Genomic DNA, 21,183 nt, shown 5'->3' on the forward strand with positions numbered 1-21,183 from the left:
TAAAGAGATATTGCAAAGATTTAACAAAAACTTGCAAAATCTTACTCAAACCTCAGCACAAATTAATGAACATTTCTAGCTGGGAATGTGAAAATTTGTGCATGTGCAGTGCTGGGGTCCAATGTGTGGGCAAAAACTGGGCAGTAGGGTGGACAGTGAGACTTTGTCAAGTGCTCGACTGGTCCTGACATGCACTTAATGGCAAGAGATAAATAGATTCTTTTAATGCCTTAACTGTTAGGGCATAGCTGACACGTGGGTTTATATAGAAATCAGGGCTGATAGGCTGCAGTGGTGTGCAGGGAGTGTGTGCTGTGGTGCACAGAGCACTTTGGGGAGCTGACATTCCCAGAGTCTTTGTTTTGTACCTGCCTCCTGCATTGCAAAGCAGGGCTGGCAGCACTAACCCTGGCTCTGGCTACTGCAGGGGCAGAAATACCCCAAGGTTGGTCACAGCACGAAAATCCAGCTGGAGGATGCTGAAAACATCAGGAATAATCTGGCATTTGCAGGAAAGGGGGATTAGATGGGGCTGTTCCACCTCCCACTCCGTGCCAAGGGCTGTCGGACAGGGGGTGGGAGAAGAACCAGGGCTGGAAAAAAACCCCCAAAAATCTCCTTTCCTTGTGACCTAAATGATAACTCCAGTTGTCCAGCTAGTTGGCTTGATTGGGAAACCAGCTTTTCCCCTTGTTATCCAATTATTCAGATGACCCATGTCTATCTGAAGTGGAGTCTGCTGTACATAAGCTGTCAGCCCAGATACACATTTAATTCCAAGGAAGGCATAAATTGGCAAAGATGCAAAAAAGATGTTTTTGCTGTTCCAGTTTCTGTCAAACTCTCACTGAAAAGAAAAAATTATGCAAGTCTAGACACAAATGTTAGTGGTCAGTGCCCTCTTTTGCTTGCAAAGCTTTGTTTTCAAGCAGCTACAATATTTACATTTGCAGTGCAGTTCTTAAGTGTGTGCTGGAGCTTCATATTGCATTCCCCCCCAAAAATAAAAACCACCCTAGGACTGTGATTTATGAAACTCTGCTTCCAGAAGACAAATATCTCTGACAGGATTCCGCTCAAACTAGGCAGGAGGAAATTGTCAGCTCAGGCTAGAAATCTTTCCATCCAAAAAGACTAATTAATAAATCCTCTGCTTCACCTATTCCTTCAGCAAGTACATTTTTTAAGCTTTCCAGTGTATTTTGATCACTTCCAGGCTTAATATTTAAAACCAGCCTATAGTAGGGAAGCAACAGGTTGTTTTTTAAAATGCATCTTTCTTCCAAAACTCCTGCAAGCCTCCAAGTCACCTCTCACCCACGGGAGGCACAGTGAGGTGCACCTCAGAGGAAACTGCCTGGATTCCTTCCAAATTTCATGAACAGACTCATAATGCGCTGAAGGAAGCTCATATGCTGAAGCAAACTCTTTAACCTGATTAATGGGATGTAAGTAAGTGGAGCTAATTAGATGTGCTGTTAGGGAATGGCCTGTAGGAAACCCGGGATGGGGGCTCCAGGCACTTTGGGTCCTGCTCCCCAGCCAAAGCCCAAAGCCTGAGCCTAACTTGAGTCTGGACACCTTTGAGCTTTGCAGAGGGATGGTTTTGGAACCTTCCTGTGAAATTTGGGGGCTGGAGAAGGGAAGTCACACATTTCCTGGAGTGCCTGGCTGAGGTGGGAAGCAAAGGGAGGATGAGCAAGGTGGCTCCTGTTCAAGGACCATCCTTCCTGGGGTTTTTTCCACAGGAGAAAATATCCATGCTCACAAGGTTTATTCCAAGATCAGCAGCCACCTGGACACTGATGTACGTGTACATTTAGTTTCAGGAATAGGATTAGCCCTTTAGAGAGTTTGAGCTTTCAGTGGTACCTTCCCCTCCCTCTCTCCTTCCCTCCCTCCCTTCTATCCTTTCTTCCTTCCTTCCTCTTTAATTTTTCTAAGACAATTTTCCCCTTCTCTTTCCTCAGCTGTTTTTTATCCTAACTCAGGCGTGGGCTATAGATACACAGAGCAAATTATTTTCCCCCTGAAGAGCATTTCTGCCAGGAGATTTCTGCATAGGTTCAGTGCAAAACCAGCTTGGGCAGCAAACCCACTGGTGGATCAAATAACATCGATGCTAAAAGCAGCCTTTGAACTTTCAGAATATTCATCCCAGGGTCAGAGATTAAATTACCCCCTCCAATAAGTCTGGGAGCTCAGTGCAGTTCTTCCTACAAAAGGTTCATTTGGATGGGACTGGTTGAAAAGAAAGGAAAATTCAGACTCTTCAGGAGCCACCATTTTGGAAGTGCTGGATGAGAGGAGCCTTGACCTTGCACACATTTTGGGATCTCAAGCACTTCAGTGTGGGTTTTTTGCTCTCTCCTGTCCAAGGGTGTCCCTGAGCAGCCCCATCCCACGGCCCTGGGCAGGTCCAGCAAGGGCATTTTTAATTTCCCAGTCATTTCCCATGTCTCCAAATCCAATCTTGCCACCAGCCCTGGGAGGTTTTGCTGGAATTTCTTCCAGGTCATTCATTATTTAAGGGGGAGGGGGTGTGAATGCTGATACCATGAATATTTCTGATGTGAATTCAGGTTCATTGCTGTTTGTAGAAAAATTCTAAAGGGAGCACTGATGCCACAAGACACCTCTGACTTTCTGCCATTTGATAACAATCTTGATCAACTGCATTTGCTTATTATCAACTGTGGTGTGGGGAGATTCCTTTTCTTTATCTTCTCATTAAATCAAGGCCTTTTTATTTAAGAAATATTTTATTTTTGATACAGACACAGCCGGTGAAGTAGCAGTAAAAAACATCACCACAAAGAGGCACATGGCTTTGAAATGTTTTGGTATGTAACATAACTGTATTGTTATCAGGTCTTAACTTTTGCACAAAGAGTATTTTCCCTTGTTCTAAAAGCAAACCCTCTCTCAGCTTTCCAAGGGCCACGTACCTAACGTGGCCACAGGGGGACAAACCAAAAAATATCAAAGTGTCTCAAGTCATTTCACAAATAACATTGTTCTGTTGCTCTCCTTAAATGAACAAGAGTTTCTTTGATTTTTTTTTTTTTAAGTCAAATTTAGGATTCTGCTGTTCAGAGCAGAGAGGTCACAAGGCCCTAATGTATTTAGCATTGACTGCCCTCTCTTGTAGTGCGTCTATTAGTCAGTAATTTGATTTGTACCTATTCATTTGCAGTCCCTGCAGGAGCTCTGAGCTGGCCCCAAGTATAATTGGTGCTGTCTCTATTTTTACATCATTAGATTAGCCCCGACTCCTGGCCACTTGTTGTCTGCGCTTGTCTGTCCATTTATACAACCTAATGTAACACAAAATTCATTACTGATCACATTACTTTCAACTCTGAAGCCAGCTTTGTGATAAACATTTTGTTAACCCTTCCCTGCCAGCACACGGACCTGGGGGATAAATGCACTTTCCCCTCTGCAGGAAAAATCAATATCATAATAAAACAAAGTGCAGTCACATTCCTGGATTTGTCATTCCTCCCGGAGAAAGAAATGGGGAGGAACATATAGGAGATGACTAAATGGTGTCTGCATCCAGGCATCTCACTCTGCTCGATATGAAATGAGCTCAGCAGTGTCCTTTCTACTGGAATATAAAGAAGTGACACGAGATAGGGCCAGCACTCAATTTAAAACTTAATTTCTTACTCATTGTTCTGCAAGTGTTTTAGCTCTTCTGGTCAGGCTGTAATCAGGTTATGACATTATTGGAACTGGACATTTTTCTTCTAGTGCTTTGTCTCAAAAGCAGTGAACAGAGACACAGTTCCCTTTTTCCCTTGGAGATTTGCTGCTGTGTTGGGGGTTTTTTTTGTTTGCTTGGGGTTGTGGTTTTCCCTCCTAATAATTAAGCAAATTAACTGCAGCACTCCAGAATTTCACAGGAAAATTCAAAGCTCTGTCCTGTCTGGCTTGGCTTTGCTCACATTTGATTGTCTGCTGAGTCCCTCCTAAAGCATGAAGCTCTTTGCATCCCTGAGGCTTCTGCTGGTGATTCCAGGGGCAGCAAGAGGAGAGCCATGGTAAGGTATTCCCCCAGGGCTGAGCATCCTCCCAGCTCTGCTTGCAGCATCCTGCCCACGAGGTGATTCCTGCTACCCAAATGTGTTTTGGTGCACGCAAAAGCTGTTGGGTTTTTAACAAGTTTCCTAAATTCATTTTCTGTTTGCACAGCTTGGCTTGGAAATCTGTTATTTTGGGTTTTCTAAATATTTAGAAATATTTCTCAGTGTTTATTAAATCTTCCCTTTAAAAGTCTGAGGCCTGAAGCCTGCCCCACACTGAGCGGTCCCACACTGGGAAGGGGGCAGGAGACAAGGGGATTTTTCCGTCTGTAATTCCTATAATTACCTTGTCATTCCTTTTAGGAGTCTTTCTGTGGTGTTTTTGTGTAGTATATGACTTATGGCAAGCATATCTCTCTCAGTAAGTATAAGAGCCCTCGGGTCCCAGCATTTGAACCAGGACTGGTATTTTTACAGCTGTTTTGTGAGCCAAAACCTCTTGCAGCTGCTGAGGTGGTGGCAGAATAAAGACAAGACAGTTCCTGTCCCTCCTCCCAAACCCAGCAGCCCCAGAGAGCCGTTGAGTATTTGCTGATTTTTGGGATGTGCAGCACAGGCCATCACAGAGCTCTCATAAACTATGCATTGCCCTCTCCAGGGGAGATGGGAGAGGAGGCTGTGGAATGGAAACCCATTTGTGCAATAAATTGTTAAGCAGTCAAACTGTTAAATGAACACTTATTAGAGAGGTAAGGTGAAGTATGAGTCACCAAACAGCAAAATACACATTAACACAGCAAACCCTCTGCAGTAAATGGGAAATCAAGAGCCAAGGCAATACAAACGTTGCAGTGTGAGCCAACCCTGTGGTCCTCTCAGCCCCTCTTCCACCACAGGATCTGCTCCAGCTACTTCTCCCTTTGGGTGCTGGATCATTCCCTGTCACCTCCCATCACCCTGCACCTTTCTCTAACAGAATATCACACAGAGTCACCTGATTTTCCCAGTAATCCTGCCTTGTTCTCCGTGCTGGAGTCTGGGAGCATCAGGGCTTGCTGGGCACTGATGATGTTGGATGTTCGATGCTCACAGTGTGCCTTGGGGGATGTGGGCAGGCAGAAAGAGAGGGCCAGGGAAAATGAGAAACAAAGCCAAAGGGATTTTGGCTGGGGGAGGATCTCAGTGATCAGTGGAGACTCCCTGGAGCATCCCCATGGGATCAGCTCTGGTGGCTGCCCCTGGAGGAAGGAGGGTTGTGGCCAGGTCCCTGGCAATGCTGGGAACACTTAGTCCTCCTTGAAGTATATATCCTAATTTGTGGTATGAAAAGATTAGCTTTCCTTCCATTCCTAGCCTGCTGTCTCCCCACCATGGATAATATATAAAACAGTAGACTTTTATTCATTAACATTTATGGGAAAATGTTAATATTAAACTGTAAGTGAAAAGCCCCATCTTATTGAATTCTTCTGCTGTGTTATTGGGAGCCTAATTTCATTTTGCATTTAAATAAAAACCAGATGACGTTCAGGACGGTCAGGCAAGCATTCTGTAAGTGAGAATTTATCTTGCAATCTGGGTAAACAATGTCTCATCATTTAACAGTTATTATAAATAATGGGGTTTTAAGCACTTTGCTGGGAGTTCATATTGGCTCCACACGGGTTGCACTAAGGGAGAGAGAATTTCAGTGACATCTTCCAGGCATCCGGTGAGGAGGAATCATATCCTGAGCTCACTTCTCAAGCTGCAGTTTTCATCCTCCTCTGGTTATTATTGCTCAATATTGTGTGCACCATCCACTGACAAAAATAAAATTTAAAAATTGAAGAGGAAGGAAAATGACAAATTGCTTGGAAGCATTTTGAAAATGAAGAAACCCTGTTTGAAGCTTCCCCATAAAAGGGGAATGTGTTCAGCCCCCTGCAGATGTTCAGGCAGGTAGCTGAGCCTCCAAAAGGGAGATTCTTTCTGTAAAAATGGGGCTCTGTAAAAGTTGTGCATTCGCAGAGAGTGAAAAAGATGTTGAGGCAAAACACAAAAACACAAAGGCAGAAAGATCATAAAGCAGCTGCTTTTTTCTGTGTTTCTGCTGGTGCCCTCTGAAATGACATCACTGGTGGTTTTATGCTTGGGAACACATGAGGTAGCTTAGAAAAAGAGTAAGAACTGCTAAAATAGTAAATAGCTTTTTCCCCAACTCCTGTTGCTTCTATTGTGCTTTCCAGTGCTGTCCTTTCACTGAGGGGCAGCGCTTGGTGCTCTCTGTGTTCCTCAGACCCCTCCAAGGCATTTCCCACCACAGGCAGGAGCAGCTTCCCTTCCATCCCTCCTGCATCCTGGGCAGGGGGGAATTAGTTTTCCATGCAATTTTAGGAGCAACTATCTGCTGTTGTGGAAGGATCCTGAATTTGGGAGCTCCTGACGCTGTCACCTCCCCGAGCCCACCTCAGGACATGATCTGCCTGCTGCCCTTTTCTGTGTGACCCATTTTATGCCATTTTCCAAAAAGACTCCCAAAGCTAAAACACCATCTTCTTTTATTTGTTTATTTACTTATTTGGGATATTTATTTGTTGTTCCCTTGGTCAGTGACTTTTTCAGGAACTGCCCAACACATGAACTCTGTGTTTACACCAAAACTCGATGGTGTTGTGAAAGACAGAGGGTCAGTATCACTTCTCTGACCCTTTCCAAAGATGTTTTTTGTGGGAAGGCTGCAGGCAGGACCTGCCCTGCTGCCTCTGCTCCAGCTCAGTGGCATAACAGGGGATCCAGGAGCCAGGATGGAGAGCCCTGGCTGGGGTGGGTGGAAATGGTGGCATTTCCTAAAAAGATTGCCCTGTGTTGTGGAGGAGGCTTGGGCATGTTGCTGTGCTGGAATTCTCTTCAGGCAGAGCACAGCATTCCCATGGATGGCATCTCCCACCTATTCCCACATGCCACAGCTGTTCCTGCTGGGTGCTCCCACCTTGTCAGGTAGAAATGACATTTGGAAGCAGAAATCAAGAAATAAATGAACCTTGCAGCCTTCTTCCCTCATCTGCACCCACGGAGGCAGCAGTGGGAGGTGAATTGTGCAGGGACAGATCCCTAATGTAAAATGTGGGGCTGCTTTTTGTCCTCCACTCAGGGCTACTTTTATCCACACCCTCTGGAAAGAAACAATCTTTTGATTAAATCATGCCAGAACTGTGTTGTCTCTTTGGTTTGTCTTTTTGGAAATGTGGCTGGTCACCCACCAAAATGTGAGCAAAAAGTCTGCAGAAGAGCACAGCACGAGGAGCAGGCACTTATGTGAACTTCACTGCCAGGTGCCTAAATGCAAGGCAAAAATCATTATTTAAATTGCTTTTTCTGGGGGATGTGACCAGAGGAATGCCTTGGTTTGCCATTAGGTCTTTCAGATTTCACACAGAGTTACCTTCCACCAGCTCCTCCACCAGCTGCAGCTCACCCACACCTTGGTAAGAGTGCAGCTACAAAGATGGAGTGTAATAGAATCAGTGCTTGGAACAATTTTTAAAATATGACTTTCAAAAAGCAAAATGTTGAATTTACTATTTCCAGCTGCCTTTTGGTTTCAGGAGCACAAATGTGAATTGCTCTGTTCAACAGCTCCTTTAACAAAGGGACAAATTAGGCTTTGAATGCCATTTTTATCAAGGCTCTTTCATATTTATGTCTAACATCAGAATTCGGGGCTATATAAATAAGAGAGAGTGGATTGAGAGCCTCAAGCAGCCCTGCAAGAGAGAGAGCCCACGAGACTGGGCTGGTGTTTTTCCAGGCTGGGTTAACACTCAGCCAAGGCAGAGCTGTGATTTTAAGGGAATGGCTGCAAGCTCTGAGTGCTTTGTAAAATTAGGGCTGTGTTTACAAAGCTGGTCTGCTTAAAGCAGCCATGTCAACATCATCTTTTAAAAAACTGAGTGAATAAACTGAATAAATTGCATTCAGAGCTAGGATGGTTTGGAGCTCCTCAGTGACACTGAACTGCTGCCAGGGAGGTGGGAGGAGGAGGCTGCTCCTGATCTCCACCTGAGCTCTCCCAACTCAAGAGCCTTGAACTGTTTAGATGAGCAGGCAGGGCTGAGGCTGTGGTGACATCATTTCGTGAGCTTCAACAAAACTCTCCTGATTTGGACCAGCTGAGCATCTGCTCCCCCCGCCGAACTTTTTAACTTTTCCTTTGAATCAAACCCAAATTCCAGTCTGGTCTAGCTTCCTCCTCAGCATCAATCTGCACCAGGGGAGCAGCCCAGAGCCTCTCGCTGGCCCAAAAGGCCACTTTGTGTCAGAAGCACTAGAAGTTGTGCCAGAATGGCTTTGCTTTGTAATCTTATACTTCTGAAAAGAGCTCGGCAGTGCGTGTGTGTCAGAGCACAGAGAGCACATGTGGGACATGCACAGAGGCACTCTGAGCTCTGAGTCCACCCCAGGGCTCCCTTCCTGCCTGAGAGGCTTTAAGGAGACCAAACTCTGAGGTGGCATCACAGAGAGGATAGAATTAGGTCTTAGATGGGAAAGGAACTGAAATTTGGAGGGTCAGGTGTGAAACTCTCATGCAGTGTCAGCAGTCACTGCTCAGACCCCGAGGTCATCACCAGGTTTGTGGGTTTGACCTTCAGGCAGCTTTTCCTTGCTGGAGCTCTTTGGCTGAGCCCAGGGAGGAGGAGGAGGGACCCCCAGCACTCCCTGAGGGCTCCTGGCCATCCCTGTCTTTACCTCTGGGACACAATCTGTGTCCTGGGTGGCTGCAGCTCTGCAGGGAAGAGGGATGCTCAGATCCACACCTGCTCTGGATAGATGTTCCAGGAACAGGAGCGTTGCCTCCAGCATTTCTGAGCAATATCCCCAGAGTTCAGTGGGTGCAGGACGTGGTAGGTGTCATAAACATGCATTTTACTTTGAATTTGTAATTTCCTTCGTGGAGCAGAGGCTGACAGAGGGGTCAGTGTTGAGCAATCCAAGGCACTCCCATAACCCTGGGAATGAGAGACCAAACCCAGGAATTTTAATACAGTGTTTTCTCTGCAAATGCTTTTGGTCTGATATACACAGATGTGCTGCTTGCGTAACCAAAGATGCAAGATAGTTCTGCCTAAATGCATTAAAAAACTTGTCTACACACGCTGGCTGGCACAGGAAATCATGTATTCCACATAGGATATCTTACAGGAATTTGGAGTAGCAGCATAGCGAAACTTTCAGGATGGGGTAAAAGAATTCCTTTAAACCCAAGCACCGCTGCATATTCATTCAAAAACCTCCTCTGTAAATCTTGCACAGGGAGTTGTAGGCTTGTAGGATGTGATGGGCTACAGAAATGATTTTCTGTTTGACTGTCATAGCTTTTGAGATTTCACATGCTGGCTAAAATGGGCAACTCATCCTTCTGAAGAGCCATTTATGTAGGAAAACATCCTAAACCTCTTTACAAAAATATACAGCTCTAGGAAACTTGAGATTATTTTTTAAAAGCACTGGAAGTCATTGTGAAAGTGCCTATCTTGAAGAATATTCTCCCTCTAAATACCAGTCCTTTATCTGGTGCACTTTTAACCTTCCATAAAATGCTCAGAGTCAAGTCTGGCCAGATGCCAGAGTCTTGGGTCTCCTACTCCATGGGCTCAGGTCACATGGAGCTTTCTGGGTGCTCTTTTTAAAGGAGTAAACAACCTGTTTAGAAGTTCATGCAAGAAGATGTTTTGTCCTTTTCTCACCGATCTCTTTATGCCTGAAGCAGACCTGAAGCTCAGGCGTCCTCCCTGTTTTGCAAGTGTTAAATTGTTTGGCATCCCTGCAGTGAAATCAGGCACTAGAAATGAGATTTGGGGTCTCAGAGGGACTCTGATGCTCACAAGGCTCTGTGTTCATTCCCCTGGACCTCTCCTTCCCCCTGTACCTCCCCATCTCCTTGCTGGATCCTGCCACCTTCGTTCCAGGGTGCCAGCTTTCATCTCCAAGTGCATGGCATGAGCCAACTCTGTGTGGATTCAGCACTGGAGTTATTGTAAGGCACTTTGACAGGAACTAATATTTTACATAGGCCACTGAATCCTGATTTCACAGAAGTTGCTCAGGCAGTGCTTCCCAGTCTTCTTTACTTGCAAATTTAATGGAGGTGCTTTTGTGGCGTCTCAACATCTTTCAGGTTGTGACAGGATGAGACAGTTTTAACACAGGAATTGATTTTCAGTGCTCAGATGCCATGGGTTTTGGGGGTTTTTTTTATATTTCCTCATTTGAAAAGAGTTTAAAATCTCTTTTGTGAATCTGCTGAGTTTATAAAAAAGGGAAAAGAAACATTCCTGAGGAGCAGGTGTATCATGCTGTCACCCAGAGCATGGTCCCACTGTGCTGAGTGTCAGTGCAGGTGAACAAGGCTTGGGGCAGACAGCAGCTTTAAATGACTTCTGAACATTATCATAAAAAGCTGAAATTGTAATCATAGCAATATATAAGACTGGGAAATGACTTTTTGCCTGTGCTCCCTCTGGAAAGGAGCAACACACTTTTACCCAGAAATTTCAGCCATCTCAAATCAAAACCAACTTGGAAAATTAAGATTTTTAATGAGGACTCAGTGCTTTCGTTTCACTGCAATTGAATATTAAGGATTTTTGTCCATCCAAATCCCCAAAAGCACAGGTTCCCCCGGGGGTGCAGTGCCCCCCTGTGCCCTCCCTGCCAGCAGATCCCCAGGGGCTGGAGCCCCTCGCTCCGAGCAGCCGCCAAGGGTGCTGGAGATGGATTATAATTAGAGCTCCCTCGTTAGCATAATTGCATCTCATTAAAAAAAAAAAAAAGGGAAATACTTAAGAAAAACCTCCAAGTGCAATAGCAGCAATGTAATTGATGTAATTTCCCAGTACCCCAATATTTCCTCATCCTGGTGCAGTTTCACACCTTGCATTTACTTTTGAGTCACCTTGTGTGTCCTGGCAGCAGCTCCTGCTGCCCTGGGCACAGTGGTGATGCTCAGAGTGAATGTTTCCTGCAGAAGCAGTGCCAAAAGCACCCAGCAGAGTTTGGGATGTTGTCTGGATCCTGAAAGATGGAGCCTTTCCGTGTACAAGTCCCGCTCCCTTCAGCAGCAATCAGGGAAATTAAAATGTTTAACTCACCCGCAAGTGCCGGTGGGAGCTCCTGGGGGGAGCACATCCCGCTCCCTTCAGCAGCAATCAGGGAAATTAAAATGTTTAACTCACCCATTCACTGGGGAGCGTTGTGTAAATTACAAACAGTTTAAGAGATCCTCAAGACTTCCATTGTGTTAATACAAATTGCCTTTTAGCGTTCCCTTTAAATAGGGCCCTTTTGAGTGAGAATCCAGATGGCAGAAGCTCCATAATTATTATTCATTACAGTTAATAAATAACACTCGGGAAGCCCCAGTCAGTTCTGCAAGTCCCCTATGATGGGCATTGTGTAAATGTAAGGGTGAAAAAATAGTCCTTGCCACAGAATCTGTCAGGATTTCAGTCAAAGACAAGGAGCTGTGAAGGGCCCTTATGTGTGCCTGCCCCAGATCATGGACCAGGCTGGCATTCCCAGAGCTCTCTCCGCATGGAATCGCCTCCAAAACGAAAGGGAATTATCTTTGGTTTCAAAAAGAGGCTTGAATTTTTGCCTTTTAGCTGTTTATTCAGAAGCCCCCGTGGATGGGGAGAGGTGGGTTTGGTGAGCAGCACCTTGTGTCTCTCCCCCAGCCCTGGAAAATTCCCATCCCACATCCTCATTTTGGGAAGGGGCCGAGCGCGTTCCCGCCTTCGTGGCCTCCTTGGAGCACGACAGAGCCTGAAGAGTTCTCCAGAATAATTGCTGTGAATGACAGAAATGAAATCGAGGAGATTCGAGCTCTGCTGGCCATTACCCCACTTCCTGCATTCCTACTTGTTAATTGTCTAATTCCTAACGAGTCTTGGGGCGCCTGATAGACTTTCTGATGCGTGCTCACTCCGACGCTTCCTCCCCTCCCCTCCCTGGCCTCATCCCTCACCAGAGACCTTGTTCCTTTAAAAATGCCATCCTTAAAAATCAGAAATACTCAGCCCAGCAAAAGGAAAAGGGAACTTGACATTAGTTGAGCTTGAAAGGCTTGGTGCTGTGAAAAGTGACTGACGTGTGAAAAGAGGCTACAATTAGTTCTTTCCCCGAGCACTCTCCCATTCAGTCCAGGGTCACTCCTTCAGCGAGCTGCGGCTTTGAGGGTAATGTGTTGTGACAGTTTGAGATGATGAAGAATAATTCTTGTATTCAGAGTTGCTGCCGCTTCCCCGCTGCCCTGACACATCAGGCTGCTGTCATTGTATCAGTTATCCCTCCCTAGGTAAGAGGAAAGGGTCAGCTCTTCCAGCAAATGATTTGGGATATTTTGAAACTGTGCTTAAAGAGGGGAAGGCAAACAGAGAGAAAGGAAAAACCATTAGAAGGAATAATAATGCACTGGAGAGGAGATTTTTGAGTGGACATAAAGGAGATACCAGGGCTTCGAGTGGACCACTACAGGAGAGCACAGCTAAGAAAGGCAGCATAATTTATGAGTGTTCCGGGCAAAAGAGAGCTATATAGATTTTCTTCAGGCATTGAATTAATGTGCCCTATAAAATGGTTTCACATTTAGGCTTGGCAGGGCTTTGTACCTTGGGTTTGATGGGGTCCTTTGACAGTTCCTGGAGCTTTCTGGAATGGAGGGTGCAGCTGGACCTCGAGCAGCACTGCAGACCCCAGGCTGTCCCCAGAGCAGCTCCTCTTCCTCTTCCTCCTCTTCCTCTTCCTCCTCTTCCTCGTCCTCAGCAGCCAGCTCAGGAGAGCAGCGTGGCTGGGGCAGAGGAGCGAGGGACAGGACAGGCTGGCTGCAGCATGGCAGTCAGGAATATCAGCACAAAGGAATGATTCCTGCAAGGTTTCCTTGCCAGTTCCTCATGGAACACCCTCCACTCTGCAGGGCAGCCCTGCTGGCAGCCATGCCAGGCAGGGAGCAGCCAGCATCTGCTCCCAGCTCCTCTGCTGTCCCCACGGCTGTCCCAGTGTTCCTCCAGGCCCAGAGCTGTGCCATGAGAGGGGGTGGCTGCCCTGGGCTGGGCCAGGGACCCAGGATGGTCACTTGCCATCCCTCAGCAGCAGCCACGAGGATTTTCACTGCTGCTGCTGCCTCCACCACGGTGGAAAGTGTGTGTGTGTGTGTGCCCTGAAATCCAGTTACTCTGGGACCCTGGGTGATGCCAGCAGTGCCCATTACTGTTACTGTCAAAAGCACAGGCACGGCTGTTCCCAGCTCCCCTGAAGTGACTTTCTCCTCATGGCTTCAGCAGATGTTCCAGCTCCTTCACTTTTTTTCTTTCTTTTTTTTTTTTTTTTTTTTTTTTTTTTTTTTTTCTTTTTTTTTTAGGGCAGGCAGGACTTTGTGAGTCGTTTCCTCCAGGGACATGGGCAGGTTTTAGTATTTACGTTTCCAGTATTAGCATTTATTTGTATTTGTGTTTGTTTTTCACGGGCTTCTGAAAGCCTCAGGGAGCCATTTGTGGGGCCAAAATAATGCAAGTGCTGGTCTTCTCACAGTATTTCATTTCCTTGATGGTGGAAACGCTACAAGAAGAGCAGGTCTCATGTTATTTTGACCCCATAAATAGCTCCCAGAGGCCCCTTTCTTCCTTCTCCCACCCACTCCCCCCCAAATCAAATATTTAGGTTTCTGCAAAGCCTGACTTCTCAACCCTGGTTATCTTGCTTCAGCAGAAGCAAATTGCAGTTATTACAAAATAGCCAGGGAGTCTATAAGGCCGAATGGGTTTTATATGATGCACAATTTGTTGGCTACTGTACAAGTTCATTAAAGTGTATCATAAGAGGTTGTTTTACTGGTACATTTAAGGAAGTTAATACATCTCGACAGTGTATGCATGGGGGAATGCAGATACAATAACCCTCAGACTTGCTGGGGCCAAGTCCATTCCTGGCGTAACTCCACCGGAGTGAGCGGAGTCAGAGCCTGGGCAGCCCTGGAGTGCTGCTGCTCCCTGATCCTGCTGCTCTGGGCTCTGCTGCCACCCACTCCCACCTTTCCGTGGGGATTTGCTCCTATTTTGTGTTCTCCCAGCGCAGAGGATGTCAGTGGTCTCACTGGTTGTGTGATGTGCCTTTTTAGGTTGTTCCAGGTCCTTTGGCTGTCCCATCCCAGGGTGGCCTTAGGGACCTGTCTGTCCTGATACCCAACAGCCCCACCCTGCAGCTCCTGCTGCAGTTGCTTGGTCTCTCCAGACCCATGAGAAGTTGTCCTGCAGTTTTCACTCTGTGAGAGGAAGGGTGTCCCCATGTCACAGAGCCATTCCCAGTCTTGTCTCTGCTTCCCATGGGAATCTCATTGATGTTCCTCTGCTCTGCCCCAGTCTGCTGTAAGGGCTGGGAGGAAGAATCATAATATACACTGGATTTATTTATTTATATATTTATTTATTATTAATATAAATATTTTTTTATTATTATTAATGAAACAGAGCAGAAAGGCAAGCAGACATGCTGCCTGTGGTGCTGGGGTCAGCTGTGTGGGCAGGTGGTCCCTGGTGACCATGTCATGGCTAATTGTCCCCCTGGATTTATTTATTTATTTATTATTAATATAAATATATATATTTTTTTTTTTTTATTAATGAAACAGAGCAGTTTGGAGAAAGGCAGGCAGACATGCTGCCTGTGGTGCTGGGGTCAGCTGTGTGGGCAGGTGGTCCCTGGTGACCATGTCATGGCTAATTGTCCCCCTGGTGTGACCCAGCCGTGCTGCAGAGCCGGCCGGGGTGAGGGCAAGAGCCCAATTTCCTGAGCACAGCAGAGCTCTCTGTGGCAGCCAAGCACTTTTCCAGGGCTTCCTCGGGTATCAGAGCACGCTGCTCGTCTGCCTGGCTGGGTAATTAGTTCCAGAGTGAGAGCTGGGCTGTGTGAGAGCCCTGGGACTCGTGTTCCATGGGGAATGTGTGCCCGGGGATGGCAGCTTGCATGTGGGAGCTCCCCGGGTTCAGCTGACACCCCCTGACCCAGACTGGGCTGGAAAATCCCCTCCAGAGCCTCTGCCCCTCCTGCCCCTTGTCTTTGGTCAGGAATTGTCAGGTTTTCCTGCCTGGCAGCTGCAAGGGGAGCTCAGGACAGCTCGGAGCTGTGGGACACAGGCAGGACAGAATTCCCTCCCTCCATGCAGGCCCTGTGCCCGCGGCTCTGCATCCCTGCTTTCTGGTCCCTGCCTTTTCCCTGGCTGGCATCAGTCTCTGCAGTGCCACCCCCTGGCAGGCCCCGCAGAGGTGACAGGAGCTGCCAGCTGCAGGGATCCTGCAGACCCCATAAAAGCCCAAATCCCCCCCAAATCCCACCCAGGCAGGGCACAAGGTCCCACCAGGTACTGAGGGACAGGCAGGAGCTCAACCCCAGGGACAGAAGCAGGAGCCACAGGAAAACAAAACTCCTCTCTCTGTCCCTCTCCCTTTGCCTTGCTGGAAACACTTTGCCTGGAAATGCATTCTAGGTGGGAAAGAGAGTGGAATCACCCCGGGAGGAGCTGTGCTGGGGTTAGGGGGAGCCCAGCAGCACTGCCCAGCATCCCCAGCTCTGACGTGGGACCTTTAAGCAAAGCCAGCTGTGTGCTGAGGGAGATGAAAGCCCCAAATCAGACAGGATAAGCACAGTATTAGTGTGGGATACGCCACTCATTTCTGATTTAAATTACTGTTTTTCCTTCCTGGACCCATGGGAGAGTAAGGATGTGAGGAAAATGAAGAGGTTTAGACATGGACATTCCTTCACCAAATACTGGCAAGAAATGGTGCTGAATGCAGCCGAGGTCATTGCCAGCGCTGCTTTCAGGGTGACCAGCTTCCTGCTGATTTGTTTTCCTTGTATCCTGGGCAGATTATCTCCTTACAGGTTACCTGCAGGATGAGGGATTAAATCCCACAGCCCTCCCTGCTAGGTGTGGGCAGGGCTGGTGGCCCTGCAGTGCCCAGGGGCTGAGGGGAGCAGGGCAGTGCCAGAGGATGCTGGGGTGAGATGCTTTTTGCTTTAGGGAAAAGCTGACTTTTTGCTGCTCCCTGTACTTTGTGTATAGATCTGTCCTTATCACAGAGTCCCACTGCAGGCAAAGTGTTTACAGGAGGTTAAATAGCCCAGATGAGGCAGTGGAAGGGCAGGAATATTTAGCAGAGAGCAGAGCAGACACTGCTCCTGCAGCTCCTGTGGCTCCTTTCCACCCCAGACAAGTCTTACACAGAACCAGAGAAAGGTTTGGGTGGCAAAGGACCTTAAAGCTCATCTTATTCCATCCTTTGCCATGGGCAGGGACCCCTCTCACTATCCCAGGCTGCTTCAAGCCCCATCCAACCTGGCTTGAGGATTTCCAGGGATGGTGCAACCCCAGCTTCTCTGTTCCAGTGTCTCACCACCCTCACGGGGAACTATTTTTTCCAGTATCCCATCTAAACTTCTCTTCCAGTTTAAAGCCATTCCTCCTTGTCCTGTTGCTCTGTGTCCTTATAAAAAGTCCTTCTCCAGCTCTCCTGTAGTCCCTCCAGGTCCTCTTTCCCCCTTGGCAGCAGAGGAATTTGCCCAAAAGTGTCCCCAGCCCATCCCCTCCAGCCCAGGCTGCCCAGACCAAGTCATGCTCAGGGTCTCACATCACAACTCCCCAGAGTATTTATTGTCTCCTGTCACCACTGTCACTCTGGGGGAGGATTCCTGTGCCATCCCTGGGCTCTGCCTCATGTCCCTGCTGCATGCCACCGCTGAGTGCTGCCAGGGGGATGCTGCACGTGGCCACCGAGTCAACTGCAGGGTTCAAGTGGCTCACGGAGAGGCCACGGCTGGAAACGATGCCCTGCACACACAAAAATCCTCCTGTTAGGAGATTAAGGAGCACTAAAGGCTCCTGGAGGTCAGAGAGGGGAGATGGCTGGGTGGGTGTGACCAGGAGAGGGAGAGCCACAGCCAGGCTGCTTTCTCTTTTGCTTGGGGGCACGGCTGAGGAGAGGGGATATTTTCTCTTTGGCTTGAAAAAGCTGAGTTGTTTACATCCATTTGGGCAGGATAAAGGTCTGTGGAAAGTCCTGGTGTCCCCGAGGTGGGGAATGGCAGTGGTTATGCACTGCTGGTGCACACTCTGCCAATGCCCCTTCCCAGCATGGCTGGGAGGGAAGATTTTCCATCATCTGCAGCCATCCCCTCCACACCCTGCTCAGTTCAACCATGAGATCCCCACTATGGAATCCTGTCATGTCCTGAGTCAGCAGCCTCGGCCCCAGGGAAGGGCAGCAGGTAATGTCTCCATCTTTGGCTCAGCTGAGCTGTGAGCCCAGCTGCAGAGAAGTGGAACCAGGAGCTGGCGTTCCTCGGGAGCGATTCCCAAACCAGCCCGGGAAAGGACGATGAGCAAACGTTAGAGCAATGCAACAGCCGAGGGATTTGCCAGTAAAGCATCTGTCTGACGACTCTGGGGGTTTATCCCAAACACTAACCAGGAGCTGCTCTCTCTCCCTTGCAGAGCTTCAGCGAGAGGGAAGCATAGAGACGCTCAGTAACAGCTCGGGCTCCACCAGCGGCAGCATCCCCCGAAACTTCGACGGCTACCGGTCCCCGCTCCCGACTAACGAGAACCAGCCCCTGAGCCTGTTCCCCACGGGATTCCCCTAAAGCAGCAGCCCAGCAGGGACACATCCAGCCAGGGTAACGAGCTGCCTCTCCCCCAAACAATCCCGCTGTGTCTGTCACCTGCCAGCTCCGGGGTGGTTCTCGTTACCCTGATGAATATTGATGACTCTTAAACCTCCCTGAAGCATACTCGTGAAATCTTGACTCTGTGTTCCTGTGCAATACGAAGAGGCTCCATCTTCAGTCCTGATAGCTCTGCAGCTTCTTTTCTCGCTGTCTTCAGGAAGAGGTTGGGTGAGGAGAAATACTCCTAAGCCATCTTGGGTCAAGCACAAGGTTTCACAGCTGTTCTCTGCTTTTTTTTGTGCTGAGATGAATCTCTGTAGCTCAGAGGAGCTCTCGCCGTTGGTGAAAGTGCCGAGCATTAATGGATGAACTGGAGGGACTGGAAACTGGAGGACTTTCTGTGGACAGGGTTGATGATGTTATTCCTTCCTCATCGCCTCTCCTTGCTGCCCTTCTTCCCCTCTGATACTCATCGATGCCAGGAGTATTACAAATGGAAATGTTTCTTTTTGTTCTTTGGAAGAATTCTCTCTCTTGCTCCCATTTTCTTCTAGTCATGTATTTTAGGAACATACTTAATTGACTAATTGCAGTCATGGATTTCTCATATTTGGTTATAAAAGTTGTTCATTGGAACTCAGATATCTGTCCAGAAATGCATGTGTCATTGAATAAATCTAAGTTAAACAAGAAACTGCTTAAATGGCAATGTTCATGGAGTGTTACTGGGCTGACTGTGAGCTTTGTGTATCACCAGACTCTGTGTGTATTTACTGACTTGAGGGCTTTAATTAAAGCCATCAGTGGCTGTTATGCAGCCAGTCTAGCATGGTTTTGCCTCCCCATTTCCTTGTCCTCGTGTGCACAGACAGGATTTTTAAAAACAAGGTATTTAGGTGGTGTGCCTTGCACCCACTTGGCTCCTCTGAAAACCAGCACCCAGCTCCCTGCTTTGATTGGGACCCTGTTTCTTCATCCCACTGATTTCAGTGGGACAAGGACCAGGTGCAGGAGGCAGAGGCTCCCATTTCCATTTGTTCTGTTGTGGGATCATGGGTCAGAGCCTTTGCAGAACAGCCTGAACCTCTGCACCCTTCTGAACGTGCACAGTCAGAGCTAGCACTGCATAACCCCGCTGATAAAACAGTTCTGGGCTCACACATCATAACCACACAAATTCCTACATCTCAGCCAACTTGTGTCTAGAAGCAGAGTGAGATGGGGCTGTCAGCTTATGAAATTTCCTTCCCACTACTTGTTTTTAATAGAAGCCGTTTGAGTCATGGCAGGGAGAGGAAACTATCTAAAGCCACAAATCCTACAGCTCCAGCCAGCCACACCAAGGGATGCAGAACCAACCACCCTCTTCCTACTCCATCCCCAAACACCCAGTTCAGTCTTGGGCTTGGTTTGGGTTAGTATTTTTTTTTTTTTTTTACTTTTGACTGTAACACAGCCACTCAGAAGGTTTTGTTTTCTTCAGGCTTGGAAACCGCTAATAAAAAGCGAGAGTCTACAGCAATAATTTCAGTTTCTTGCTCGGTTTTCAGTCAGTCTCTTCTCAAGCAAAAAAAAAAAAAAAAAAAAAAAAAAAAAAAAAAAAAAGCATTGCCATGAGGTGGCTAATTTAACTTTAATTTGATACTTTCACAGATGACCCAGCAGAATAACCACTGAGTTCCAGCTCTTCTGTGAGCCAGAGAAAACTGAGTGTGTTGCAGTGATGACTGTATAGGATCTGATTCATTGATAACTCCATGAGGTCTGAATTATCACTAACTCTGAGGTCTGCAGGGTCTGATTTAATGATAATTTTATAGGGTTTCATTCAATAATAACTCTATAGCATCTGATTCATTAGTAACTCTATTTGATACATCCCTGCACTGTGGTTTAATCAGAGGAGAGTTTTGCCTCTAAGTAAGTACTTGCAGCTCCGGCCCGCTGGCTATATCTGCTGTAATGTTATGTTCCTTTTTGTCTGTAAAATAAAGGCTTGAAGTACAGGGTTGAGGGCAGGACTGGCACCGTGGACAAATGGGACCGCAGGGTCAAGTCAGTCCACACCAGTCAGGGTTTTTAACACAGTTCAAGCCAAGGTCAGCTCCAAAAGTTCAAACAAAATCCAGATTAACACATACAGAAGGGATTGTGTTGTCACCGTGATGCTTGTTTCCTTTCAGGCTTTCCAAGGAGCGGGGAAAGGGACAAAGTTCTCCTGGAGGAAGGAAGGAGGCTCCTCTCCCTCCTGCCTGGGACAGCCTGGCTGCTTCTGGCTGAGCACACAAAGTGGGATAGCACATAACACAGAGTGGTGTCATTGCAAATGTATTTGTTGTTGGCAGGCATTAAATCACTTTTTATAAGTGCTGCAATATGGCCATGTGGAAATTCCCAGTCTGCAAGAAGCTCCTTTGAATCAGGATGTTTTGTTTAAAGTGGGGGGGAAGAGATTCAAAAAAACCCTACAAACTGGGGCTGTACCAAAATATTTTCAGTCTGGTTCATTGAAAAGAATGTCCTAAATTCTCTGCTGTTGATAGCCCTGTTGCCAGACTGTTAAGAAAGCCTAGAGCCTAAAAAAAAAAAAAAAAAATGATACATCCCTGCACTGTGTTTTTCACTCACACCACACTCCTGCTCCCACCCATGGCCCTAAAAGCCCCCCATTTCAGCTGGGTGGTCTCGTGTCACACCACCCTTCCTCCTCCTCAACCTCAGCAGCCAAATGAGAACTCATTTTCAAGCACCAGGAGAGAATATTTCTGTTCCTTGATAAGTCTAGAAGCTGCTCTTAAGGGAGGTTCACCCCTGACTTCAACAGAACCAGGTTTTCAGTCAAGGAACTTGACCCAAACCCCACTTTAAAACAACCAGAGGCTCGTGGTCTTTGCAGGATTTTGGGCAAGCAGCTCCTGCCACGGTGGAAATTCTCCAGGTGAGTTTCTGACACGCCAGGTTCTCGAGCACAGCAGCTGGCAGCCCAGCAAGAATGCTGTGCCATGATATAAACCAAAGAGCCCAAGAGACACGGGGACTTGCAGGTTTTTAAACTGTTCCCAGTAGTTGTAAGCAGAGGGCTCCTGCTGAGTTCAAAAGGCAAAACGTCTCATTTAAAGAGGGGCAGACTGTATATCACTCTGGGCATAAAGTGGGGCTCTTCTATTAAAAGTTGAGTTCAGATTTCATGAATTACCATGAAATATTGCTTTCTTATCCTACCCTGGTTTCTGTAATAAACACACGCGTGTAGCGGGCTTAAATCATGGGAGGGGGACGTTGGGCTGTTTGGAAAGGAGTGGGAGCTCAGTGGTTTTCCATCGTGACAGCTTGGAGTTCAAATGAAATCAGATCTCAGGAGCAGTCCAGGGCCTGGGTGCGACCATCAGGATTCCTGGTGCTTTGCAGGGCACGTGGAGCTCAGGATTTGGTGGCTTTGCTGAGGATGCTGAGC

General features: G+C 47.3%; 1 protein-coding gene across 13 annotated transcripts in view; it reads left to right on the forward strand.

The window, feature by feature from the left end:
- Positions 1-19,100, forward strand: part of BCAS3 (BCAS3 microtubule associated cell migration factor) — a 297,954-nt gene extending 278,854 nt beyond the window's left edge. For 6 of the 13 annotated variants that reach the window (XM_041482384.1, XM_041482385.1, XM_041482386.1 and 3 more), the window contains exons 25-26: positions 2,778-2,843; positions 17,557-19,100. In XM_041482384.1, the coding sequence (XP_041338318.1) occupies positions 2,778-2,843; positions 17,557-17,705 (215 nt within the window). In that variant the 3' untranslated portion in view covers positions 17,706-19,100. The remainder of the gene's footprint in view (positions 1-2,777; positions 2,844-17,556) is intronic. The other 7 variants (XR_005956358.1, XM_041482391.1, XM_041482387.1 and 4 more) reach the window with 6 other exon arrangements.
- Positions 19,101-21,183: the final 2,083 nt, after the last annotated feature.

Source organism: Pyrgilauda ruficollis, unplaced genomic scaffold (assembly GCF_017590135.1).
Source record: "Pyrgilauda ruficollis isolate IOZ18807 unplaced genomic scaffold, ASM1759013v1 scaffold59, whole genome shotgun sequence".
NCBI lineage: Eukaryota > Metazoa > Chordata > Aves > Passeriformes > Passeridae > Pyrgilauda > Pyrgilauda ruficollis.